At 53.1% G+C, this 26,519-nt stretch overlaps 9 protein-coding genes across 9 annotated transcripts; 6 read left to right on the top strand and 3 right to left on the bottom strand.

Annotated features, from left to right (window-relative positions):
* Positions 1-42: 42 nt before the first annotated feature.
* On the top strand, positions 43-3,317 carry SAICODRAFT_24392 (tricorn protease domain 2-containing protein; the record flags this gene model as incomplete). The annotated part of the gene is made up of 5 exons (XM_019166776.1): positions 43-66; positions 109-340; positions 395-671; positions 730-1,115; positions 1,138-3,317. 5 exons carry the CDS (start codon positions 43-45, stop codon positions 3,315-3,317), a joined length of 3,099 nt encoding a protein of 1,032 aa, XP_019025176.1.
* An 832-nt stretch (positions 3,318-4,149) lies between these two features.
* Positions 4,150-6,234, top strand: SAICODRAFT_55115 (methylenetetrahydrofolate reductase 2; the record flags this gene model as incomplete). The annotated part of the gene is made up of 2 exons (XM_019169344.1): positions 4,150-4,233; positions 4,315-6,234. 2 exons carry the CDS (start codon positions 4,150-4,152, stop codon positions 6,232-6,234), a joined length of 2,004 nt encoding a protein of 667 aa, XP_019025175.1.
* A 93-nt stretch (positions 6,235-6,327) lies between these two features.
* SAICODRAFT_18148 (PLU-1-domain-containing protein) lies at positions 6,328-11,257 on the bottom strand. The gene has a single exon (XM_019165909.1). It carries the CDS (start codon positions 11,153-11,155, stop codon positions 6,434-6,436), a length of 4,722 nt encoding a protein of 1,573 aa, XP_019025174.1. The 5' UTR covers positions 11,156-11,257; the 3' UTR covers positions 6,328-6,433.
* A 234-nt stretch (positions 11,258-11,491) lies between these two features.
* SAICODRAFT_6358 (uncharacterized protein) lies at positions 11,492-13,224 on the top strand (the record flags this gene model as incomplete). Its single annotated transcript, XM_019170001.1, has 2 exons — positions 11,492-11,605; positions 11,656-13,224. The coding sequence occupies 2 exons, from the start codon at positions 11,492-11,494 to the stop codon at positions 13,222-13,224; spliced, it is 1,683 nt and encodes a 560-aa protein (XP_019025173.1).
* A 262-nt stretch (positions 13,225-13,486) lies between these two features.
* Positions 13,487-14,252, top strand: SAICODRAFT_213345 (uncharacterized protein; the record flags this gene model as incomplete). The annotated part of the gene is made up of 2 exons (XM_019166411.1): positions 13,487-13,981; positions 14,051-14,252. A coding segment is annotated over one exon (338 nt), but the record flags the coding sequence as incomplete, so codon positions are not given.
* A 1,730-nt stretch (positions 14,253-15,982) lies between these two features.
* SAICODRAFT_18146 (uncharacterized protein) lies at positions 15,983-16,598 on the top strand. The gene has a single exon (XM_019165908.1). The coding sequence runs from the start codon at positions 16,054-16,056 to the stop codon at positions 16,546-16,548; it is 495 nt and encodes a 164-aa protein (XP_019025171.1). The 5' UTR covers positions 15,983-16,053; the 3' UTR covers positions 16,549-16,598.
* Positions 16,599-16,729: 131 nt separating this feature from the next.
* SAICODRAFT_18145 (putative urea amidolyase) lies at positions 16,730-20,646 on the bottom strand (the record flags this gene model as incomplete). The annotated part of the gene is made up of 1 exon (XM_019165907.1): positions 16,730-20,646. The coding sequence occupies exon 1, from the start codon at positions 20,468-20,470 to the stop codon at positions 16,730-16,732; it is 3,741 nt and encodes a 1,246-aa protein (XP_019025170.1). The 5' UTR covers positions 20,471-20,646.
* Positions 20,647-20,785: 139 nt separating this feature from the next.
* On the top strand, positions 20,786-21,937 carry SAICODRAFT_24386 (anthranilate phosphoribosyltransferase; the record flags this gene model as incomplete). Its single annotated transcript, XM_019166775.1, has 2 exons — positions 20,786-21,169; positions 21,227-21,937. The coding sequence occupies 2 exons, from the start codon at positions 20,786-20,788 to the stop codon at positions 21,935-21,937; spliced, it is 1,095 nt and encodes a 364-aa protein (XP_019025169.1).
* A 454-nt stretch (positions 21,938-22,391) lies between these two features.
* SAICODRAFT_34248 (SERINE/THREONINE protein phosphatase 2B catalytic subunit) lies at positions 22,392-24,034 on the bottom strand (the record flags this gene model as incomplete). The annotated part of the gene is made up of 3 exons (XM_019168346.1): positions 22,392-23,076; positions 23,126-23,650; positions 23,706-24,034. The coding sequence occupies 3 exons, from the start codon at positions 24,032-24,034 to the stop codon at positions 22,392-22,394; spliced, it is 1,539 nt and encodes a 512-aa protein (XP_019025168.1).
* Positions 24,035-26,519: the final 2,485 nt, after the last annotated feature.

Below are 26,519 nucleotides of genomic sequence, written 5' to 3'. Positions count from 1 at the left end.
GCGGGCTATGGGTGAGAGGACGGCCAAAGAAAAGTTTGTATTATGGCCTCTGTCATCTCTATGGATGTATGTTAACCAGATGCTAGTCTTCGTCGACGCTTCGAGCAGAACCAACAGGATTGCACTTTCACCTTGCTTGCACTTTTCCCTAGCCTGGCAGAGCAAGTTTCTCATGAATTGGATGTCGAGGGCATCACCGCGGATTTGCAACAAAAGAAGGCCCCGAGTAAAGCCGCTGAAGGGGATGAGACTGGATCCATGATAAGTGGAATGAGTGAAGTCGCTGGCGATGGCAACGGAAGGTCGAAAGCCGAGCTGTGGAACGACCTGAAGATACTGTGTACGTATGCGCTTCCCGATATGCGGTCAGTACACGATTTCTAATGGGCCACAGCTATCACGCGCACTTTGACGTTAATCTATTGTCTGGTCTTGCTCACCGTTTTGACGAGGGTGCAACTGAACATCATTGGCCGTGGTACATATGTGTCAAGCGTCGTAACGTTATTGAGCCCAGTGCTCAATAATGAAGTTCGCATTGAGGAAGAGGATGGCGACGAGCGCACCGATCTTGAGCGGGATTACCTGAGTTTCTCGTGGTGGTTGATACACAATGGATGGAAGGGGCTTAGTGCAAAGGTGAAGACGGCTGTAGACGAAGTGATTGGAGTGTAAGAATCCTAATCGCCCGAAGAAACTTGGGCATGTATGCTGACATAGCAACGGCAGGATGTCCCTGAAGGAAGAACTGTCTCTTGCACAGTTTGACCTCATCATTTGTCGCATCCGTGCTATTGTTGAGAAGGAATCTTTTCTGCAATTCCTTCTCCCACTGACTCCTGCAGACGAAGCACAAGTCCTCCGGCAGTTCACCGACAGGGACGGCAGCCGTGACGCAGATGGGGCTGAAGGTACCATTGTACCAAGTCTACCACTGCATCATCTTATTGATGAAACACACGATTTTCTATCGTCCCCAGACGCAGTCATTGTGATAAACCAGCTCCTCGATGCTGGTGTGCATACCTTAATTGAGAACATGGCAGCAGCGATCTATCCTCCTGAGCCATCAGTGGACAACACTGATATCCTGCAACGTCGGGTACGGCTAGCAAGTATGTTGCCTGTAATAACAAGGGAGGCAAAGCGCATTGAGCAAGGGAAGGAGTATGCTAGGGAGATGGAGGCCGGAAGTGATGGGTTGGTTAGGTTCTCCGCAATCGTGTACAGCAGCTACGACAAAGCGCGACTTGCTGCTGACGGGCTTCATGGTTATTCGGAGGAGAATTGAGGAAGGGAAGATGATCTACTTGGATTATAATTCGCGTCGTGTTGCGGATGTACGCCCCCCCTGGCTAGTAAGCGCAATGGCGGCCATACCGTGTGACGGCGATCAATGCTCCATCCACCACACCAAAACACAAATTGCAATCGATCATGTCGTTGACGAGAGCATCAACATGGGCGGCGTCCCCCTCCACCACCCGAGCACAGCCCGTGCACCTCTCCGCAGACCCAAAGGGCGAGCGAATTGCCTATGCGGTATGTACAGCAGTACCTCCTCGTTACATATAAATGCTAACAGAAGATCCGCTGTACAGTCAAACAAATCGATCTTCCTCCGCTCCCTCACAAACCCCGCTGAATCCATCCAATACGACCAACACACCCACCCAACAACCGTCGCCAAATTCTCCCCCTCCGGATACTACGTCGCCTCTGCCGATGCCTCTGGTGCCGTCCGAGTCTGGGATTGCGCCGGCACCGACCAAATCCTCAAACTCGAAACCAAACCAATCGCCGGTGCTCTCAAAGATCTTGCATGGGACTCCGAATCAAAACGCCTCATCGCGGTCGGTGACGGAAAGGAGCGGTTTGGGGCTGCGTTTACCGCCGATTCTGGGAATAGTGTCGGTGAGATCTCGGGGCATTCTTCGGTGGTTAATGCGGTGAGTATTCGGCAGCAGAGACCGTTTAGGGCGGTTACGGCGAGCGATGATACGTGTGTTGTGTTTTATACTGGTGTGCCGTTTCGGTATTCCAAGACGATTAGGACGCATGGGAGGTTTGTTTATGATGTTGCTTTTTCGCCTGATGGGGAATACTTTGTCTCCGTTGGTGCTGACGCGAAGGTTTTCTTGTATTCCGGCAAAGAGGGAGAAGTCATCGGTGAATTCGACACGAGCGAGGGACATAAAGGATCGATCTTTGCCGTCTCCTGGAGCCCGGACTCGAAATTCGTGGTTACCGCCTCCGCTGACGCAACTCTCAAAGCCTGGGACATTTCTTCCCAAACATGTGTCGAGACGTGGTCCCTCTCCGAAAGCGACGGGCCGAGCGTACCTGATCAACAAGTCGGCGTAGTGTGGACCGCGAAGAATGAAATCGTATCTCTCTCGCTCTGCGGAGATCTCAATGTCTTTACGCGCGGGAATCCTAAACCTGCGAAAATTATCAAGGGACATCAGAAGGGGATTACAGCGCTTACCGCGACCGAGGATGCGGTTTGGACGGGGTCATATGATGGTGTTATCCGCTCTTGGGACACCAAGGAAGGCGAGGCACGCGAAGTCGAGGGCGAGACGCATACGAATCAAGTCGTCGAGTTCGCCCAAGTCGATGGAGGGAAAGTCTGGTCAGTAGGCTGGGACGACACGATCCGTATCGCTGACGCCAGGGTTCGGTCATTTGATGGTAGTGTTATCAAGACAGACTCACAGCCGCGGGGAGTTAGTCGACGCGGAGGTGAGGTTTTCGTGGCGGTTGTGGGGGGTGTGGTGGTTTATGACGCCAAAGGAGAAAAGGTGGGTGAGGTGGTGACGGGGTATGAGCCGACTGCTATCTCAGCTAACCCGATGAGTGAGGAGGTCGCGGTCGGGGGGGCTGATAATGTTGTGAGGGTGTATACGTTCAAGGCTGGGAAATTCGAGGAGAAGACGACACTCACAGGAAATCGTGCGCCGGTGACGGTGGTCGCCTTCTCCCCCTCCGGAACACTCCTCGCCACCGCCGACTCATCCGGTAAAATCATCCTCTACTCCAACACCCCTTCTTCTACGTATGAAATCAAAACAACTCGCTGGCAATTCCACAACGCGCGTATCACATCCCTCGCATGGAACACCGATTCCACGAAATGCGCGAGTGGGAGTTTGGATACGGGGGTTTGCGTGTTCGATACCGAGAAAGTTGGAAAGTGGGTTGGTGGTCGGGGGGCGCATAAGGATGGGTGTGCGGGGGTTGTGTGGAGTGGGGTTGAGGTTGTTAGTGTTGGGGCAGATGCGACGGTGAAGAGGTGGAGGGTTGAGGGGTCTTAATATCCTTTAGAGGGGTGTTATTAATAGATCTTGCTCTCAAGTAATACGTTCTTCCGTGGGAACGTCCACAGCCACCGTGGCTGGTGCTCACACCGTTAAATCTGCGCGAAACGGGCCCGCCTCTACGAACCGCCAGACCGCCTGCTCCCCCTCATTCAACGAGGCCTCCATACGATCTTGCCGCGTCACAGAGCCGAGTACTTCCAAAAGCCCTCGGGCCAGAAGCTGTGCTCGCCCGACTGATGCCTACACAGGTCCGCCGCTTCACGCGGAATTTGGAGATCTTGGAGGGGTGTTATAGGTTAGGTCGAGATCGACACTTGGCAGTCATAAAACCTTCGCTGCGAGGGCCGTTCCTTTTTTGGTTCTGTGCTTCCCATGATACGGCGTTGACCTTCGATATGCGACATACCTTCTCCTTTTCATGTCTTGATAGTTGAATCAGATCACTGTTATCCTCCCCTCAATGCTACGTAGACGGCTGTGGAAGAGATCAAGAAGAATACCATCATAGCAGAGCAAACAGAGTCAAATCCACATACCGAACTGCCGGTCCAGTCTGCCGATTCCGACACCCCAATATCACCAGAAGGCGCCCCTAAATTTAGTTCACGTACATCAACGGTACCTCGACACTTCAACACCCCGAACTCTACCCATCATCTTCCCCTCCAGGAGCCTTCTCCGGACACTTAACGGTCCGATCCGTCCGCTTATCTTCAGATCGAATCGGGATCGACTCTCCCGTCTCGCGGCTAAAGTTACAGGTGTCAAAGAAGGACGCCGCCACCATCACTACTACTCCTACCCAGTCTACCCAATCGAGAAAATCATGAAGATCTCCGATAAGCTTGAGCAGATACCGAAGGATGCGCCATACTTCTCTTTCGAGTTTTGGCCTCCAAAGACGACTGCGGTACGTTTCATCTTCACACCTTCCATCTCGGGAGGTAACTCTTATGATCAGGAGCATGGACTAACGTCGATCTATGTGTAGGGATTGGAGAACTTGCATGCCCGACTCTTCCGTATGTCCCGCCTTCAGCCATTCTTCGTTACGGTGACATGGGGCGCTGGAGGTTCAACGGCCGCATTGTCGCTCGACCTCGCCTCCGCATGTCACCAGTCTCACGGACTCACCACCTGTCTCCACCTAACCTGCACAAACATGGACAAATCAATCCTCGACCAAACGCTCCTCCGCGCCCGCGACGCCGGAATCCGCAATATCCTCGCACTCCGCGGTGATCCCCCGAGAGGACAGGAGTACTGGACAGCGACGAGTGAGGATTTTGTGTATGCGAGGGATTTGGTGAGGTATATCAAAGAGCAGTATGGTGATTATTTCTGTATCGGAGTCGCGGCGTACCCGGAGGGACATGTCGAGGGGTCTGTCGTTGTGGAGAGGGATGTGAGCAAGGATTTGGGGTATTTGGCGGAGAAGGTCAAGGCTGGTGCGGAATTTGTGTTGACACAGTTGTTTTATGACACCGAGGCTTTCATCGCGTTCGAAAAGGAGTTGAGGGAGTTTGACGGAGGCGTTATGAAGGATATCCCCGTTATCCCTACGATTATGCCGATTCAGTCATACCAGTCCTTCCGGCGCATGACGAAGCTGTGCGGAGCGTTTGTGCCGCCCGAGTTGTTGGCGAGGCTGGACAAGGTCAAGGGAGATGATGAGGCGGTTAAGATGGTTGGGGTTGATGTTGCTGTCGAGATGATTCAGCGGATTTATGAGGGGACGGAGGGGAGATGTCGGGGTGTGCATCTTTGTACCCTTAATTTGGAAAAATCTGTGGGATCTGTGTTGGAGAAGAGTGGGTTGTTGGATAAGGTTGCGGAGAGGGAGGATGTGCCGGAGGTTAATATCGTGAATGGGCAGGGTCGTACGGTCACGATTCATGAGTCTGCTATTGATGATTCTGCTGCGCCTGCTACGAATGGCATGGCCCATGGAAACCCTGGAGCTAAGTCGAGGAGGACTAGCTCCTTGATCTCTGAGTCGCAGAACCGTGTCGTCGTGGAGGAGATTCGCGCCGATATGGCTCGTCTTGACCTCCTCACCGTAGCCAAGGACGCAGGAAAGGTCGAAAGTCCCGCTTCCCGTCGCCGTTCGAACTCCGTTACCCTGCAAGAAGGCAAGTCCGTCATGGGTAAGCTCGCAACTTGGGACGAGTTCCCCAATGGCCGATGGGGTGACGCTCGTTCCCCAGCCTTCGGAGAACTCGACGGTTATGGAGTCACCATCCACGTTCCACCCCAGGAAGCCCTCCAACTCTGGCAACACCCCACCGACAAATCTGATATCTCCTCCCTCTTCGTCTGCCACGTAAAAGGCGAACTCCGTGCAATCCCCTGGTCCGAAGAAGGTCTCGCCCCCGAATCCGAGGCAATCCGTCAACACCTGATCGGCCTCAACCAAAAAGGCTGGTGGACCGTCGGCTCACAACCCGCTCTCAATGCCAAACCCTCTGCTGACGCCATCTTCGGTTGGGGTCCCAAGAATGGATGGGTTTTCCAGAAGGCGTTCGTTGAGTTTTTCGTGAGTCCAGAGGACTGGAGGGAGTTGTATGAGAGGTTGAAGGAGCAGCCGCAGATTTCGTTTTATGCTGGTAATAGGAGGGGAGATCATTATTCTAATATGGAGCAGTCTGATGCGAATGTTGTTACGTGGGGTATTTTCCCTGGCAGGGAGGTCGCTCAGCCGACTATCATCGAGGAAGTCTCGTTCCGTGCGTGGAAGGATGAGGCGTTTGCGATCTGGGGTGAGTGGGAGAAGATCTATCCTAAAGGATCTCCGTCTGCGGAGTTGATCAACAAGATTGGAGAGAACTACCTCCTCGTTACGTTGGTGCATCACGAGTTTCTGGAGCAAAATGCATTGTGGGAGTTCTTGGGTGTTGTCAACAACGAATAAGACTGTAGAAAAACGGGGGCGTTTTGGAACAAGATATCAAAAGAATAAAATTTCCATTTTGTATTTGAACGATTTGCACCCTGCGCGACTCGTGCTCCTATCCAGACCTCCCCTTTGAAGCGTACATTATACTGATGAAAGCCCACTAAACACCTTTTACCGATCCAAAACAGTAACACAAAACAAAAACGATTGTACTCTACACACTCAAAAACTCATTCGCGATGTCCTCCGTGCTCAGACCATGCGCGGCATCGGGGCCAGCTCCGTGCGAATAACCTGTCAACTCATCAAGTTGCTCACGAGCACTCTCCGGTGCCTGCTGGGCTCCGTCTTTGAAGGCATTCAAGAACTCGTTTGGCATACCCTGGCTGGCGATGGCAGCAAGGATGTTCGAGGTGTGACCATTGGCCTGGGCGTCAGCACCACCATACTGGTAGCTACCATGCTCTTGGCCGTAAGGTGGGGTAGCGGCCGGAGGAGTCGTCGCATACGCGTACGGCTGACCAAGCTTACCGCAGCACCCTTCACAGATGTACGGCTTTCCAACCATGCTCGAAGGTGCGTTCGCACAGTGAGGGTGGAAGGGACCATTGCATACCTGACAAACAAGCATCTGGGTCTGCTCATGCGGCGCCCACCCGTGAGCACATTTATTGCAGATTTGAATGGTGTGCATAGGGGTCGAGGCATACGGTGAAGGTGAATGAGACACAGAATGCTGCTGCAAATATGGCGGGTTCATCGGCGTCTCCGCCTTAGCCGGCGGGGGCTTAGCTTGAGGAGTAGCCGTCGGAGTCATTTCCACTGGCATTGTGCCATTTGCTTGAGCCTCCATCATCATCTTGGCCTTCTTGGACAAACGCGGCTTGCGAGTAGATTTGGACTCACCGATGGCTTCCGGAGCCTCATCGGCGATCGGCATCCACTCGTGGACCTTGGCACGGAAGTAGTTGGTCTCGTTGTCGAGCAGCACCTCAGCTCCCTCAATTTTGCGCAGGTAGAACTTGATGATTGGCAGTTCTGCCGCAGTCAAACAGAGAGTAGTGTGCAAGAAGGTAGTGACCACGTTGCGGAACTTCTGCGCAGTGTCCACGATACGACGGAGAGTGGATAACTCCTTAGGCATGAAAGGAAGGTAGAGAGCGTCCGCAGCAAGCTGATGCAAGTCATCGAGACGAGGTCTGTCAGATTGACGCGGGATCGTCACTCGATAGTCACAGACAGGACACGTGTATGTATCCTCATCCTTCAGCTTCTTTCGGTTCATCTTTAGACAACGGCCGTGGTACCATTCATGGCAGACACCGCACTCAATCATGAGCCCGGATTCGGGGGTTCGGCACAAGCAGAAAACGTCCTTACCCTCCTTTGCACGCTCGGGGCCGGTTTCATTGATGGTCTCAGCCTCAGGCGAAGCTTCCCGTGAGGAGGGCTCGACAGGCGACCTAGGCTTGTCGTCGAGGGAAAAGCAATTGTCATTGACCTTCTCGACAAAGGACAGATGAGTACCCAAAATTTCCAAAGGCGCGTTGGCTTTTCCAAAAAGACGCTTACCCTTACGGATCCAGTCATCGACTCGGTGGGCCTCCTTCTCAAGCAGCGTAGCCTCCGGGGTCTTGACATTGAGGTCCTCGAGATCCTTCTTGACAACGTCCACCTCAGCCGAATTTGGCCGCTGGTTAGGATCAGGGTTTCGTGACCGTTCAAGCAAGTCCAGGATGATGCGGTGGGTATCCCTCGTCCTAGCGATTATACCCTCAACCTTCTGGAAGATCTCCTGGTCAACCGGCAACTGTCCTGCCTGCTCACTCAATGCCATCAGTTGTGCCATGGGGATGTTGTCCATCGCTAGAAGCTGCTTAACTGCCTCATCCCAGCGCTCACCAGCATCCTTCTTGGTCCTCAAGTGCACGACGTGCTCGTTGTTCTCCGGCATCTCGAGCGTTTCGCTCTCCGACAGCAACTCGCCGAGTTGCTTAGCCGTCAATCGCTCTTTAGACGCCTCAGCAGCCTTGTCGAGCCAGTTGAGCTGAGCCACATATCTCTCTAACAATTCCGTCTCGGCCAAGTCAACATTCACGGATCTTCCCGCCTCAATCACCTCCTCGAGTTCTACCTTGGTAATACCAGCCTGACCAATCGCCTTAATAGCATGCACGCGGTACGCATTGATTGCAACGATCTTCTCCCTCAACAGGCCAATTTCAGGACAATCAAAAGGCAAGGACTCAGCTTGACTCAACAACCTCTGAACGTACTCTGGCTTCCTCTGCTCCTCTTCCTTCCTCTCCTGTGCCTTAGTAAGCTTCCTTACCTTCTCACTCTTCCTCCTATTCTGCGGCTTGCGAGCCAGAAACTCGCTGGCCTCAGCAACCCACTCGGTTGCACGATCCACAAAGCCCTTCAAGATCGGCAAGCCGGATAGATCACCAGGAATCTTTTGCCCTTCACTCAAGAGCGCTTTCAACTCCTTCAGCGAAGGCTTCGCAGTGTTGCTCAAGAGGGTCTTCAGCTTCCCATCCCAAATTCTCGAGGCGTTCGCTCGGTAGTCAACAGCGTAAACCAGGTCTTCCAAGTACTTGTCCGAGTACCTCAACCTGTATACTCTCGTGTTGACTTCACAATCACAAAGCTCCGACACATGACTCGTGCACACCACCTTGGACGTACATCCCTGCCCGCACGTAACTTGCGCCAAGAAGGTGTACACCTTACAAACCCCACACTGATAATTAGCATCATCCGCCAGCTCAATTTCATCAACCTTCTCTTTCAAGCCCGGAACTTGAACCCTCAATAAGTCCCGTCTGGCCGTCTCATCCTTGACCATAGCTTCCAAGGCCTTTGAGAGCCACTGCGCAGTCTCAACACTGGTATCCATCGCAGCCGCTGTCATTAACATCTCATCATGAGAGAAAACGGGCATACGTCGGTATTCCTGGTATCTCTTCGCACAAGCACGACCCCAAGGCTCCCAATCCGATGGCGCAAAGTTAACAGCTTCGTTGAAGTTGAATCCATGGTTGAAGCCGGCGTGGTACGCGTTCGGGAAAGTTACGACGAATTGGTTGGCGCGCTGATCAATAGCATACACCCGCACACCCTCCTTCCTCAACTTTTCCGGGCTCATCATGGTGACGAGCTGGAACAACAAATCCGGTTGTTGTTCAAACAAATCCGGGACGGACTTCTTCATCGCCGCCTCAAACTTGTCTGCGTCTTCACCGGGAATACCATACCAAGTCTTCGTCTCACCAAAGTGCTGGTAATTGATACTGTACGTCCAATGATCCTCACTATGCCAGCAGAACGTGGAAAAGCACATACCGACGTAAATCCATGGAACGGTCATGCCACTGACATCAGACTTGATGTGTCTGAACAACGAGTCATTCGCAAGTGGCATCACGTTCAAGTTCCACGGGTCGGTGGAGTATGGATCAGTCGGTTGACGCTCAACCGTAGGGAACGCAGAACCGTGTGCAGTAACGTGCACGTCGGCACCGTACTCCACCTCAACACTGACCTCCGGGTTCTCGATCAAGCGCCAGAACTCCCTCTCCACCATATTCTCCGTGATTTCGATTCTCTGCCCAGTAACCGGGTCCAACGGCAACCGCTTAGCGAAATGCTTGATCTTGTAGTCATCCGCCTTTGTCTGGAATTCAGCCAAGGAGTACTCCCCTCCATCCTCAAAACCAAATTCACCAGTGCCGACGAGACATTTCGGACAATACCACTCGTTCTTTGGGATGCTTTTCAATGGCGGGTCAAGGCAGCCCATATGGTATCCTGAATCGCATCCATCGCAAAGCAAGATGGAAGGAGCGTGATCACCACGTCCACAGGCCTCGCAGTTTTCTCCAGGCTTAGCCATATTTGCCTCGTTCGGGAGCTTACTCGGCGTGACGGGCGCATGAGGCGCGACACTGCCACCTGTGACAGCTGGCACCACATCGATCTTGGCACGTTTAGCGTGTCGTTCTTCGAGTGCTTTCTCCTGGGCGGCGACTTCCTTCAAGATCTCGGGGTTACCTGCCTTGATGCGGGCCTCGACTTCGGCAACACTTGGGACTTCCTCAGCAGGACGCTTCCTCGAAAAAGTGTCCGCATCAGTCATTGTGACGTCCTCAGTCTTCATTGGAGTAGCATTCAACCCAGTCTTTCCAGTTCCGGGTGGCGAAGCCTGAGGTGTCTTCATGCCCCCGGCCGGACTCCTCATTCCATTCTCCGCCTCCCTCTGACGCATGACGCTAGGCTTGGCACGAACCAAATACACCTCGTAAGGCAGGATGTACTTCTGGTAACTCGCCTTCAAGCTAGTACTCAAGCTCGTCATGATCTTGCCCGTGTATCCCAACGCTCTTCCAACCTCTGCCCACTTCTTCTTGTCGCACACGTAGTTGTATCCACCGCGCGTTTCAACTTCCTTCTTCAACTGGTAGAGGTCGAGAGGGCGTTTGTCGATGAGAGGGAGGGATTTAAGTTGCGTGCCGTGTTGCTTGTGAAATTTGTAGAGTTGGTCGAGATAGTTTGTCGTGGTCCGACTCTTTGCCTCCATAGAGTTCAGCTCTTGCTTCCGCGACTTGAAGAAGAATCGTTCGGTATCAACGGCGAAGGTCGGCCTCCATCCCTCCGGCGGGATAATCTTGCAAATTCCATACTTCTTTCCTTCTTCGGCGATTGACTGAATGTACTTCAACGGCTCCTGGAACTCCTCCTTCGTCGGTCTGTAGGTGGGTGCTTCTTCCAATCCAAGCGCACGGGACCCCTTCGGCTTAGGTTTCTCGTCATAAGGCGAATTCATCACGATCGAGTCCATCTCCAACGGAGGCACCTTGCCACGGCGGCCAAGAGAGACGGGGGTGTTGGTCCATCCGGGGGCACCTTCGGCTACCGGAGCCTGGACCCTCTTCATCTTGACCGAAGCTGGCTGAAGCGAGCGAAAGACGCGATTGTGTGTAGAATGCTATCAAGCGTCTGGTGATCCAGTCGAGAACGGGGATTGAACCCTCTTTAGTCGATGATTGCTGAATGTCGCGAAATTGCACAAGGGACAAGACGCAGCTGATCTTGGGCCTACGACGCCAACCGCGACTGCGCACAGGCCTGCAGACAAGTAACTTTCATCCACAGAAAATTGGGAAATACATGGCCCGTGTGTTTGAGGAAACGTAAAGCGTTGAAATCTTTGTTCTGTCCTATCTCATTCCTCAAGGTGTGATTCACGCTCTCGAAAGAGGCAGATCTTGACATGCCCACCGGGAAGAACTCAGTGTCGCCACAGGCCTTCTACGCATGCTATCTACTCCGATCTATCCCCTGGAAGGGGAAGCATTATGTCGGGTCAACTCCGTTTCCGCTTCGGGTAGGGTCCCTTTTTCTTTTCTTTAACTGGCCCACTGACACGGATCTCAGCGCCTCCGTCAACATAATGGCGAAGCGACGCAGGGAGCAGCAAGAACAAAGCACGGTAGACCATGGGAAATGACGTGTATTGTCTATGGCTTCCCTACTTCTCTAGCTGCTTTGCAGTTCGAGTGGGCATGGCAAAATCCACACCTTACTCGCCAACTGCCCTCCTCCTTCAAGGAAACACTGCGTACCGAAGTCCGTGGAAAAAAGAAGAGGGCGTCCTGCAAGGTCACGTTTGATAAGAGGCTGGAGTGTGCGCATGCCATGCTAGCTACTGGGTGGACTAGATGGCCTTTGAAGGTCAAGGTCTTCAACGAGGCAACCTGGCGGACTTGGAATAAGATTATGGAGAAGGCTCATGATCGTTTACCAGCTTGGGTTACATGCGAGCTTGATTTACGGCGAGAGCCATCAGAGGGACCTCCAGACGTTGCCAATGCAATGGAGACGGACTCCGCACTGGAAGAAATAGGATTCGGAGACGATGCTCCACCATCTTCGCAGAAGAAAGGCAAAGGCAAGCCCAAGCAACCGGAATCAGCAACTACCAAGAAGCGGGGGAAGCCAGGTCTTTACACCCCGGACAACAATGGCGGAGTCCGTGGCCTTGACATCACGAACTCCCTGTTTTCTACTCCACAAATCACGAAAGCAGAGCAGTTGCTCACTACATCAGCTCCTATGGCATGCGGCATATGCAAGGTGTACATGAGCGAACCGGGTGTACCAAGTTTTGCGGATCCCAATGTTGCAGTCTGTCCGGGTGACGGATGCACCCACATCGCCCACCTCCATTGCCTATCTTCCCATTTTTTCGCTCAAACACCTGCTGAGGAACGAGACGAGCTACTCCCAACCCACGGTACCTGTCCCAGCTGCAAACAAGATATCCGCTGGGGTGATGTTATTCGCGGGGTCAATGCTCGTCGTCGCGCAGATGAGGTTAGGCAGAAGAAGGGTTTGAAAGTGGGGGACGCGGAGTACGCGGAATGGATGATGAATGAAGTTGCGGAGGAGGAAGATTTGTCGGAGATGTCGTCCTCATCTGAAGGGGAATCAGAGGAAGGAGTCGTTGATCTTGCAATCTTTGAAAATGTTTGTGAGTCGGTTACCGGTACCGGGCAAGGTTTGGCCCCAGAAAACCCCGAAGTTGCTCCCGCTCCCGCTCCTGCACCGAAGAAGCGAGGAAGACCAAAGAAAGCTACCGTTCCGACTACGACGCCAGCGACAGAACCGGCAGCACAAGAGTCAATAATCAACGGTGAAGAAGCCATATGTGATATCACCCACATGGACGAAGATACACCGCCACCGGCACCCATGCCAAAGAAGCGCGGGAGACCCAAGAAGGTTGCGCCGACGCCGACGACGGTCGCTGCTTCTGGACCTACCTCGGCACCGTCAGAAGAAGCAGGACCAAGTGAAGTTGTGGTGCAGGAAAGTGCTGAGCCAGCCAAGCCAGCCCCAAAGAAACGGGCAGGACGGAAGAAATCGCCAGCGGCACCGATTACGATCGATGATAGTGAGGATGAGAGGAATGGACATTCAGCGGGAGACGTGATTGTGCTTTAGCAGAACAAGAACGGTGATCTCATGACACGACCTTCGCTGATCTCGGGTGATTCGGTAGCCAATGGTGGAGTTTGAGATGGGCTATTGTTTAGTCTGACTACTGTCTACTCGGTACAACTGATAGAACAAAAGGCACCTCGCTATCGTGTAATGTATCATCGACATAAACAGCTTCAACCATATGCATGCCAAAACCGCGGCCGCTCCCATAGACCATCGTCAACCCCAATAATGTACACTCGTACACTTTCAGAAACACAAATCTTATCTCGGGTCTTTCTTTATCTCCTGCTTGACATCCTTTTCAGCAGCATTCGCCTGCGGATTGGGATTTTGTGCGCCTGCATTATCATTATCTCTGACGTCCTCGTTCGTATGTGTAAGTACAGGGTCCGTTGCAAGGACGACCGCCGGTATGAGGGCGTTCATCTCCACTCGTTGTTCATCAGTGAGTTCGTATGGGAACCGTCCACGTTGGCGACGGTAATTTCCGATGAACTGAGCAAACAACGTCGAAGAGGTGCTAGCTTCCATGTTCTCCTCTGTAGCTTTCCAGTGCACTTTCCCCGTTATCTGGAAGAAGCGACCAGCATGCCCTGAAAGGGGAGTGCGAGATCTGTTCTGTTTGATATTCTCCGTGGGGGTGCACAGAAGGCGGGTTTTGCGCGTCAAAGGGTGCCGGTCGTTGCTCTCCGGGATTACTGGCCAAGTAGAAATTCTTTCGGGCAGGAAGCTCTCTTAAGAACATCCACATTAAATGTTGCCCGTATTAGCCTATCGAAACTTCGCAATGTACTGTATGTACAACACGGGCTTGAAAACATACTTGGACGCGCACCTCTGCATCCGTGCTTGACAGTGATTCCGTCCTGAAAACACACTTATCTTCAAGTACCATGAATACTTTCAAAGCGAAAAGGACAACCCCTCTCGTAGTTGGGACATGCTTTCGGAACCGTATACCTTCTCGCTGATCTCGGTGCCATGACCAATATTTCAGAAAGACACTCGTTCGCTGGTGCTGTTTGATCTCGAAAATAAGCACTCTGGCAGTTGCATTCAAGACCGCAGTGGCCGTCGGGCTTCAAACGGCAGCTGCAGTTCGCTTGTGACATAGATAAACCAGAGGCTGCATGAAAGGGCATCGGGCCCCGGTCGTTACCTGTCAACGCACGTGCACACACGTATGAATGAACACGGACAGAATTGCCTTCGTGTTTTTGGGTGTTCGTGCTCAAAGGCGTTGTCTTGTTCCACACATGGATAGTTGACAGTTCACGCCCTAATTTGTCCCTAGGGGCCCTAGCTAACTGTTAGTCTGCGCTCGGCTTGCACCAACTCCAGCTGAATTCAGATGAACGAACTGCACCGGCCGTCAAACCGTCCAAGAATTATCTTACCAGTCAAGCATCACTAGAGGTTATGTATTCGCCCAAAGAGCTTTATATGCAATGGAGGATGTTAGTGTCAACCGCGGCAGGAAGCTGCAAACATTATGGCAAGGCAGGCGTAAGGTGCGTTACCAGAACATCCTCGGAAACACGGAAAGGCCGTTTGCCACAGTGGCTAACCGCTTTCACCTGTTTCCGGTGGTTCGGCTGCTGAATGGTATTACCCAATTTTGGACATTTGAGAAAACGTACGAGTATGACTTGAACTGGGAGGACTCGTACTTGGGTTTCGTTTGCCTTTTACCGTAGCTTTGTACTTCTCTCTGCCGTACTGGATCGCCTAAGGCAATGTTCGTCTACATATACTACTATCACTACTACCCAATAGACAGACCGCTGCAGGACCAGAACTCGAGCGCCGCCCTTCGCACGAGAATTGATGCGAATGTTCTTGCAAGCAGACAAAGGCTATGGGGGCCAGCTGCTGGCGTAATTTCTGTGCAATAAAATTCCAAAATGGAGAAGTTAGTGTTGACAGTGTAGAAGCAGGGGGGGTTGAACGGTCGATTGAATTGTGCGTGATGACGGCGTTGAAGAGATTTCAATAGATCAAGACGGCATTATGCTGCTACCTGAGCACACGGCAATGTAAATGCACACGGAAAAGTGGTATGCCACTGTGGCAAAGCGTCTTTCCATGTGTCCGCCGGTTTTGTTACTGGGCAGATGCAGCTTTTTGTCCCACGGTCAAGGGATGTTCTGGACACCGGCACAAAGAATGCTCCGCGTGAACCTGCAACTCCCGAATTCAGCAACAACTATATGAGCTATACCTGGCTAATTGCGTACGTTGACAGTCGATGAACTGGTTGCGACGTCTCTGAGCTTAAGGGTCAGTCGCACCAATAACGTGAACCGGAGCACACCGATAGGGAGGAAACGGAAACACATCACACAGAGCGGAGGCTTCGAAAAGGTGCGAGACGAGTATTTTACTAGTAAAAGAAAAGCATATCGACCTGTGACTTCAAGCACATTGGACACAACCGGCACAGGCACGAATCAGGTGTGACGCAAACCCTCAAACTCCAAGACAACAACCAACGACCCGATCGGTTTCAGAAGCCATCAGAGGTATATAATATGGACTCTTCACCAGATAAGCAAAACAGCCCACTCATAGGTATCACTGGCCGGACAAATCCGAACGGCGAGCGGGTTAACAGCGAACGTCGACAGTGTGGCGAAGCAACAGCGGCGCATGACGTCACAAAGCACAGTCCCCATCCCTGTGTAGACGAGCCCCAATCCACAAGCGAAATGACGTTCGCCAGCTTCCATCGCCTATAAGTAAATCCCCGTGCGCACTTTCTCGGCTCTCCACCAAACCTCTACACCAAGAGATCAATAAACAAAACAGACTCAAAAGATAAACAAGATGCAGATCAGTAAATACGCCCTCCTCGCCCTCCCCTTCGCTGCTCACGCTGTCTACGCGCAAAACGTCGTCTCGGACGTTGTTAACTCGGTCACCGACGGTGCCGGAGGCGTCTTGTCCTCCATCACTGGTGGAGGCGGTGACGTTGCGTCCACAGTCACCTCCGGAGCTGGCGGTGTCGGCTCTACGATCACCTCTGGCGCAGGAGGTGTAGCATCCACCATTACTTCTGGAGCCGGTGGCGCTTTCTCGACCGTCACTTCAGGCGCTGGTGGGGTCGCTTCTACCATCACCTCTGGTGCGGGCGGCGCATTCTCCTCCGCTACCGCTGGCGCTGGATCCGTCGTGTCAGACATCACCGGGGCCGTTGGAGCCGCTACTAGTGCCATTGGAAACTCTGGTGCGGAGAAGATGGGAAGCTGGGAAGGTAGCATGAAGGCTGCGGTGTTGGCGGCTGGAGCTGTTGCGATCGGTGTTGGCGCTGTTGGACTCTAAGTGGAGCAGTGAAGGACTAAATGGAAAGGATGTACGATAAAGAAGATATGAACTACGCATAGGCTTATCGCAAGCGCTGCACGGCTGTGGCATTCAATAAAGATATACATTGAAGACAACACTACCCTCCTATTCCTCTAAGCAAACGTAAGCGTACAGAAATCCGTGAATATCATACACATCAATTCTCCCCCTCAAACCCTTCCTTAACAACGACCAAGATCACATCCCCAGGCTTAACTACCGTGCCCGACTCCACGACCACCATCTTCACAACCCCACCCACAGCTTCCGCACCAGCACTCACGTTGATCTCCATCTTCATCGCTTCGAGAATACTCAATACCTGGCCGTCCTTCTCAACCACATCACCTTCCTGCACCTGAATCTTCCAGACATTCGCATTCATCGGACTCGTAATCGGAATAGCCCCCGGCAATGCAAGCATAGCTTCGAGGTCATCCTTCGAAGAACCTACAGAAGCAGTCGTGGCAGAGGCCTTCTCCTCCAGCCACTTTGCGAGAAGAGCCTTTTCTTCTGCCTGAATCTCCGCCGCACAAACCCTCTGCCGCTCCTTAAACCTCTTACTCTCCTCCTCATGCCCCGCCATCTCCTCCATATGCTTCCCGACATCGAACTCCGTCGGACGGATATCAAATTCGTACAACCCAGCCTCATACCGCGCATACGCATCCTCGTACTCGCTGCGCTCGACATGGTGGAAATACACCAGATCGAACGCCTCGAAGAGCCAGGGGCGGGTTGGGCCGAAGCCGGGTTTGGTCCCGTAGGGGTCCCAGCAGGGGAGGGTGCGGGCCCAGAGTTGGTACCCGCCGGGGGCGTCGCAGGGGTAGATTGCGAACATGCTGCCGCCCAATCCTAAGGTGCCTGCTGGGGTGTACGAACGCGTTGGGTTGTATTTCTGTCCGACGATACGGGAGGTTGGGAGGAGTGGGAATCCGACGGGGGTTCCAGCGAGGAATCCGACGGCAGCGATGAGAAATGGAGAGGAGAGTGCGGCCTGGAAGACTTCTTCACGAGTTTCGAAACCGTTTGAGCGACGGAGGTATTCGATGTTGTCAGGGAGATATGCGGCTGTAGGACGGATTGTCTCCATGTATCGCTTGGATGCTTCCTGCAAAATCGGATCGTCGAACACGATAGGCAAATGGATTTCGCGACAGGGAATAACTGCCTTACGAGTTTCCGGAATACTCTTCTCGATCTCGATCATCTTGTTCAAAAGATCCGACTGAGAGATGACTTGACCATCATATTGAACGGTAAGAGAGCGTGCGTTGGGGTTCAAGAAGATGATGCCGTCAAGCTTCTCGATTTCGGCAGAGAGGAGCTGAATACGGCATCGGACGATCACATCAATCGTTTGTGGTCCGAACTCAACAGACAGGAATCCATCACCGCCTTGTCGGTACTGAATATCCCAGTCCAGTCCCTGAGCCGGATCAGCCTTGAACTCCGCCAAAATCGAGCTGCCATACCCCTCCGGTAACTCCAAATCCAACGCCATCGGCTCGACCTTCTCCCCATTGACGAGCGCGGCGACATGCTCCACGAACTCTTCCACCCTGCTCCTCAACACAAGCGCATTCTCAAACGTCGTCCGCTTGAACCTGATAGTATCCGCAGGCTTCAACTGTCCCATCCGCCAATAATCCCCGAGAACAACAGTGTGAGAACACAACAATCCGCCCAAATTCGGCGCATCGATCGCAAAAATAACGGGATCGTCACCAGTCCAGTTAATAGAACCCATCGGGTATCCATAATCGAACAGATTGGATGGATGAGATCCACCTTCGCCGCCATCAGGACGCGACCATTTCGGTTTCGGACCCATGATCCGAATCCCGACACGGTTGGAATTATGCGACACCGTCCACGCAGTCCCATAAATCATCTCCCTATCCTCAGCCGTCATATAGTCATCGGAGTCATAGGGACCGGGCATACACCACACCTCCCACTCATTCGTATACCTCGGCCTACAAACCTCCGGCAACACAAACTCCGTGACCTCCTCCGCCCATTGATACGTGCGTTCATCAAGAGCGAGGTAATCACCCGCAACGAGTGTACGACCTTGATACCCGCCCAACAAGACACTCGGACTCGTACTCTTACTACCCAGATAGATCGGGACTTCGGGGAATCCGCCACGTACAGCGAGGTATGCACGACACCCATCCGTACTGACCTGTCCAATCTTCAACGTCTGCCCCGCCCGGACAACGAGACGTTCCCACATCCCTACCGCCTTTCCATTAATTGTCATCGGCATGGGGGCACCACATACCGCGATCGCAGCTGGCGCATAAAAGAGGAGTTCAGGTCCATTGAACGTGACCTCCAGACACTCCGCCCCCGGCGCATTCCCTACGATGATATTCGCCAAACGAAGCGCCAGCGAATCCATGGGTCCGGATTCCGGAACACCGTTACCGACACCACGGCGAGCAGGGAGGTCTTGAATCGAAGTGTAGGCTCCGGGTGATTTAATGTCGATCGCACACGGCCTATACGTAAACTTTGTCGTCAAGAAATTCGTCAACGTAGCACCCTCCGCAAATGGCTCAGACGCAACGATCTTGGCCAAGAAGTCCTTATTCGTCGGCGTGCCTTGCACCTTTGACTCGGTCAACACCTTCACCAACTTCTCGATCGCCTCTGAGCGGGTAGGCGCATGAACCATAATCTTCGCCAACAACGGGTCATAATACGGACTAACCACGCTCCCGGTCCCAACCCATCCATCAACCCTGATCCCATCCCCCTCAGGAAACGAAACATACTGCAACGTCCCAGGCGAGGGTTCGAAATCCCTAGCCGGGTTCTCGGCATAGAGTCGAACTTCGATACTTGCGCCCTGGGGTCCTTGTCGCCAATTCCTCATCACAGCTAACTCATCTCCAGGGATCCCGGAGGATGAGGAACGGCGGAGGTTGGCTTGACGTAACATGAGCTCCACGAGATCGACGCCGTAACAGAGCTCGGTGATACCATGCTCGACTTGTAACCTCGTATTCATTTCCAAAAAGAAAAAGGAGCCCGTCGCGTCATCGACCAAAAACTCGATCGTTCCCGCTGATTCATACTTGACGCTCTTCGCTAAATTCTCCGCAGCCTCGCATAGCTTCGCACGGAGTTCGGGGTGTGTGGAGGCTACGTAAGACGAAGGGCATTCCTCGACAACTTTCTGGTGACGACGTTGGATCGAACACTCGCGCTCACCAAAGGCGATTGCATCACCCAGCCCGTTACCAAAAACTTGGACTTCGATATGTCGTGAATCCGGATAATATTTCTCCAAGAACACGCCAGAGTTCTTGAAGAGTGTTGCTCCGCGGCTTTTGACGAGGTTGAACGCTTTGGAGATATCGCCGGATGACTGACAGACTTGGAGACCCATCCCGCCACCACCGCCGGTTGCTTTGAGCATAATAGGGTACCCGAGCTTCTCGGCGGCCGAGAGTGCATCCTCTTCGGAAGTCAAAAGGTCGGTTCCGGGCACGACTGGCACGGAAGCCTTGATAGCCAATTCCCTCGCTCGATGCTTCAACCCAAACTCCACCATCACATCCGCACTAGGTCCAATAAACGTAATCCCTTCCTCCTCACACTTCCTCGCGAAATCCGCATTCTCAGAGAGAAAGCCGTACCCGGGGATCACAGCGTCTGCACCCCGTTCATGACAAATGGCAATGATCGCGTCAATGTCAAGGTAGGCTGTTGCGTTTGGGCCAGGCAAGAGGGCTTTCTCGGTTGCGAGGAGGGTGTGAGGGGAGGCTGCGTCAGCGGGGGTGTAGATCGCAACGGTAGGGATATTGGCGGAGGTACAGGAGCGGATGCACCGGAGTGCAATCTCACCGCGGTTTGCGACGAGGACTTTGGTTACTGAGCCCATGGCAATTGTTGATCTTTGTGGATCGAGAAAGGCTCATGGTGGTGAGGTCGATCGATCATATATGAAGGGACGGGAAGCGGTTACCCGATTGTTCCGATGACAGGAGGTCGCCGAAGAGGAGTCCCGTAAAGCGGGGTTGATTCATTCCAGAAGTTACATACGTCGGAAGATAGCGTTGAGCGTAATGTGGGTGTCCGACGCGTACGGTCGGCCGGCTGCGGGGGGGTCGGGGCGCGGCTGAGCCACACTGGCCAGCGTCGAGTCTGTGCGACGCAATTAACGCACAGACCTACACCACCAGGAAAACACAACACAATGGCAGACGCAGACGTCGTAGCACAGTTCAACAAAGACATCAAGACTCTTCTCAAGCAGATCGATGCATCCCCACTCACCGTAACCCCCTCGCAAATCACCCATGTCTTCCGCTCAATCCTCTCCCCATCCTCGCCCTCCACACCTGCGCAGACATCCGCCTTGCTAGTTGCGATGAGGTTGCGCGAAGTCGATAGACGCGCGGATGTCATAGCCGGAATGGTCGAGCTCATGAAGGAATTTGGGCATAAGGTCGAGCATCGGGAAGAGTGGGGTGACGGCTTCGTGGATATTGTGGGAACGGGGGGTGATGGACAGAATACATTCAACGTTAGCACGACTGCGGCGATTGTCGTTGGTGGGTGTGGAGTTAAGGTTTGCAAGGTACGTGAATGCCCCAGCGTAGTACCTCAAATGCATCACTAACAGACGAATGTACAGCACGGAAACAAAGCGTCAACCTCAGCCTCCGGCTCAGCAGATATTCTGATTTCGTTTGGCTGCGCACTAAACTCCCTAACCTACGACACCCTCCCCCGCATCTTCCCCTCCACCTCCTTCGCATTCCTGTACGCACCCCTCTACCACCCCTCCCTCGCCTCCGTCGCACCAATCCGCTCCTCAATTGGTATCCCAACCATCTTCAATATCCTCGGTCCACTCCTTAACCCCGTCAAAGTCAAGGCACGGATATTGGGTGTACACAGTGAATGGCTTGGATCCGTGTATGCCGAGGCTCTGAGATTATTGGGAGCGGAGAGGGGGATGGTTGTTTGGGGTGAGGAAGGATTGGACGAACTCTCCATCGCCGGTCCATCTCGAGTCTGGATTCTGGATTCTACACGACCCGAAGGTTACCGCACCGAAACCCTCACCCCCGAAGACTTTGGCTTAACCCGCCACCCACTTTCCTCCGTCGCATCCGGAACACCAACCGAGAACGCTGCTCTACTCAAAAAGATCTTGGTGGGAGAGGTAGGGCGGGAGGAACCTGTTATGCAGTTTATTTTGTTGAATGCGGCGGCGTTGTTGGTTGTTGCGGGGGTTGCTGGGGGTTGGAAGGAGGGGGTGGAGGTTGCTTGGCAAAGTGTTGTGAATGGGGGTGCGAGGGAGGCATTGGAAGGGTTTGCGAAGGTTAGTTCGGAGGTGTAGGATATAGAGGTTGAGATTAGTACTAGTGATATGTTCGGGATAGGCTGGAAGGAGCCTTGTGAGGCAGCAAAGCTTGAGGACACTGTCGTACATTTAGAACGAATGATATTAAACCAGCATTACAGCACACAAAAGGTTCAAAAAAGCCAAAATCCAGAATTATTATCGATATCATTTCTTTATCGTTCAGTCGTTCCGTACGTCACAGACGCACACATTCTCATAAGCCATAATGATCCGCAAAAGCTACGTAGTGGTAGAGATCACGCAGTGATTCAAAGCCTATTTGGCAGACCGAGAACTTCAAAAACATACAAGTTAGCACACGCCCATAACAACCCAAAGAAGATACCGAGTAAGAGGAGATCAAGATCGTCCGCCGTGGCCCCCACTTTGCACAGTGCTAGATGCCACGGTCCCTCCTCACACCAGTAATCAAAAGAGAGAAGTGTACTCACATACTCAACCTCCTCGCAATCCCCTCAACCCTCTCATCCCTCCCCGCAACCGCCTCAGCAACCCTCTCCTCCAACGCCTCCTCCCTAACTTTCTCCACCTCCTCCCCACTCGGCGGCAACCTCTCATTTTTCAAATCCAGTCTCCTAGCCTCATCGAAACTTGAAATGGCCTTCTTGAGACCTTCTGCGCCAAGCATGAGTGTGCCGGCGGGAAGACGCGATGATGCGGAGAGTGATTTGAGTTCGTTTACGGATTCGGATTCGGAGCGGAGGACGGTGAAGACGCGGGAGATACGCCCGATTGCGAGGATTTTGTTTTTGATTGCGCGGCGGCGTTCGTCGCGTTCGGCTTGGGTCAAGCCCTCAGAAGAGGGAGTCGCGGGGCCGACGGAGGTAGGTGTCTCTTCTTCCAATTCTTCTTTGGAGCAGATGTTGAGAATGGCAAGGAGCATGTCCGTAACCTTCTCGCCAACGAATGGAAGAGACCACGTAAACACGTCCATGAAGTTGGGGAGCCAATAGGGGTGAGGCGTGCAGTTGAATTGTCGGATATTCATGACGTTGTTTTCGTATTTGAGCACGGCGGCTTTGTTGTTGTAGACGTCGAGGTAGTTTGGCGCCGAGAAAATCGTCATCACAGATGGGAACCCGGTCGTCTTCGTCTTCCGATACATGCGATACCTGTACGATCATTAGCATCACCGTCAAAGAAAGGTACGTTAGATCGTACCCAGCATCTTGAGCCTCATGCGCCCGGATAATCGACAACAGGTTATTCCTCTCCAAAAACGCACACGCAGCCGCATAGGAAAAGAAATACGAACACCCTCTAACGTGATTATGCACAAAAAACTCGTTCCCCTTCTCGCTCCCAAACTCCTCAAGCGGATCCGCCCAAAGCAAATCACACATCAACCCATGCGTCGGTGGCTCCCTAAACCGGTCCAAATTCTTCAAATCATCGAGGGTATGCAACTCGGGAGACAGTCCACCATGAATGCAGAGGAACTGTTTATTCATGACTGCGGCGAGGGGGAGGGAGCAGAAGGAGGCGAGACAGGCTTCGTAGATGGATTCGGAGTATTTGTGTTTGCATTCAAGTTTGAAGGTGAAGTAGTCTGTCAAGTGTCGGCATTCGTGGTTTCCGCGGAGGAGCCAGAGGGTTGTTGGGTAGTGGATCTTGAGACACCACAAGTACAGAACACATTCGATGGAGAAGTATCCACGGTCGACGTAGTCACCCAAGAAGAGATATCTGTACATCAAACCGTCAGTGGGCGTTTCACCTTTTCCTGATTCAATGTACATACCTTGTGTTTGCTGGATCTCCACCAACCTCAAACAACTTCATCAAATCATAAAACTGCCCATGAACATCACCACAAACCGTAACCGGCGCCTCAACCTCTAACAAATTCGGCTCCGTCTTCAAAATCTCCGTTCCCTTCTCCAAGATCCACAAAGCCTGTTCCTCACTCAGTCGTCCCTCCCTGACGAAGTGGTTCTTCAGATACGCGAGATTGGGCTTCGTTCGCGTCTCGTCGGTGAAGAAGTCCTCGTCGGCGGGGATGTGGGTCGCGGGCGCTTGGGTATCCTTCACGACGCGTTCGAGCGTTGAGACGACGGTGCCGTCATCCATTGTGTGCTGGGTAAAGTCAATTGTGGGGATGACGGGTGCAGCTGGTGCTTGGCCGTTTGAATCATCCTGAGGCAATGCGCTCTTTAATTCGGCGGTGTCTACGTCGGTCATGGTGTAGACTTTCTCGAAGACGGCTCTTCTGATGGTGAGTTTCTGGTGCTGCGTGGGTCGCGGTGGTGTGGCGAATTCGGCGGTGACGTTCTGGAGGTGCGCCACGAGCGTGCGTGCGTGAGCTCGAGGGGACTGGGCCTGTACGGAGGTATGTATTGGGCGGATGGACAAGCGAGTTTTGATCTGCCAATTGGTGGGGATGACGACGATAACGGCTTGAGTAGAATGGGAATCACTGGTAGCGTTCAATCGCATGCATTCATCCTTGCCGGCGGTGACTTTCGCATGCTCATTCTCATGTCCGGATTGTCGTACGCGGTTGCGGAGCCATCGTTCAGCAAGAAGGCAAGGAACGGCAGCAGATAGTCACTAGAGAGTATGATTACCTTCGGCAATGAAGTATACAATTGAGAGAGCGACCGAGCAACGGGATGTACTGCCAGGTACGTTGGTCATAGCAGATGATGGGGGGTTTATTCTATCACAGCGACAGCTGCACGGGATACAGCTCAGCCGTTTTAAATTTGAACGACTGTCGAGGCTGTTTGGCAGTCGGTAAGACTTTCGGCATTCTTCATACACCAGCCCGTTGCCGTGCTCGAACCATGTCTTCATCAGCACCCAGTCCAAGAATCCACCAAGGACGTGACGTGTTGTGAGGTAAACATGGTCAATGCGCGTTAAATTGATGGATTGTACGTCTGTAGATTCTGCAGTTTCAGTCTCGAGATAGTCGACAACGGAATCCCAGTCACCTAAGCGACAGTGCATGCTAAGGAGGGAGTTGTCCACAGCAAGGCAAGTTGTTTTATGAGAGAATGTGAAGTAAGGATAACCATGTGAAAGGATCTCAGTAATGCTATAATGATGGGTTAGAATATTTGCTTGCCAGGTGGGCAGAAACCAATAGCCGCATACCAGCCCTTGAGAATTGCCGCAGTTGCGGCCAGGTCTGGTACCCAAACGAACCGACTTGACGCAGGAGCTCGACCGTCAAAATCCGGCACCTCACACTTTCCCGTCACATTTGTTCGTTTGACCATGGGTGTCGTTCTCTACGTTACGTGGCGCAGTCGGGCGCGCATGTTTGTTGTCCTGCCAAATTCGGAAGGAGCATTGGATGTGTAGGCATTTCGCGCCCGCAACACGCGAAAGGGCAAAGGGCAGTGAACGCTGGGCTTGCGCTGGGGTACTGAAGTCGGGATTCCTATTCTCGTATACGAAATCCAATTTTTCGACCAGATCAAGGGCAAGTACAGCTGTGAACAGAGAAGTACCAACAATGTCGATTGTACCGCCAAAGTTGCCGGCGTGGTGTCGCGCCGTGTATTCCTGGAGCGCGGAGAGTAAGGGCGACCTGGGGTTCGTGGAGGGAGACATGATCGAGGTTATAGGATTAGGGGATGGATTGTGGTGGCATGGACGCCTGAAGCGGAACAGAACAACAGGTGTCTTTCCCAGTAACTTCGTGGAGCTCATTCCTTCCAAGGACGACATGGAGGAGGACCGACAAAGGAGCATATCAAGAGCGACGATGAGAGAACGCAGCGCATCACGGATCAGCATGCACGGACGTGGACCGAGCCCGACGCCGACGATGTACACCCTCCGCGATGAAGTCGAGTTTCACCAGCCCGAGGAGACCTACGATTACCCGGACTACGACGTCGAGCCACAACAACGACGGACGCCGAGTCCGATGGCGCATGCGATGCAGGACGTGTTGGATAGCCTGGATGATATGAGTGTTACACAGGATAATGGATACGACGATGAAGGCTACACGGCTTCTCCTGCGCTTAGATCTGGGACGGCAATGTCGACTAGGTCGAGACATGGGGAGTTCGGGACACGACCGATGAGTTATCACGGTGGACTTGGGGAGGCCGGGTATGAGAGGCCGAGCACGAGGTTGTCGACGAGACCGATGTCATACCATGAAGGTCTTGTGGCGTCTACGCCGCCGCTTGCAAGAACAAAGTCAAATGCGACCCTTCGACGTGCGATTTCTCCAGCACCTGTCGCAACAAAAGACGAAGAAGCGAATGATGTTCCTCCTCCTCCTCCTCCTCACCGAACCCTCTCCCGCGCCGCATCCCGTACAGATTCCCACGCCGCATCATCCGCTTACGGCTCTACGACTCGCTCCGTCTTCTCCCTTGCCGGATCGGACTTCTCCGCTACCTCTGCTGGCTCACTCATCCGACGACGGATGCGTCAGGAAGTTGGGCAGGAGAGTTTTGCAGTACCTGCGCCCCTGACAAGAACGAAGAGCTGGAAGGGATCACTCAGACGGATTGCGAGTCGCCGGAGTGTCAGAGAGAAGGAATCGCAGAAAGAAGGAAGTGTGCAGAGCGCTCAAGCTTACGACTCC

This window comes from Saitoella complicata (assembly GCF_001661265.1).
Source record: "Saitoella complicata NRRL Y-17804 unplaced genomic scaffold SAICOscaffold_7, whole genome shotgun sequence".
Classification (NCBI taxonomy): domain Eukaryota; kingdom Fungi; phylum Ascomycota; class Saitoellomycetes; order Saitoellales; family Saitoellaceae; genus Saitoella; species Saitoella complicata.
Note: the sequence above shows the minus strand (reverse complement) of the source record. Positions and strands in the feature narration are given on the sequence as shown.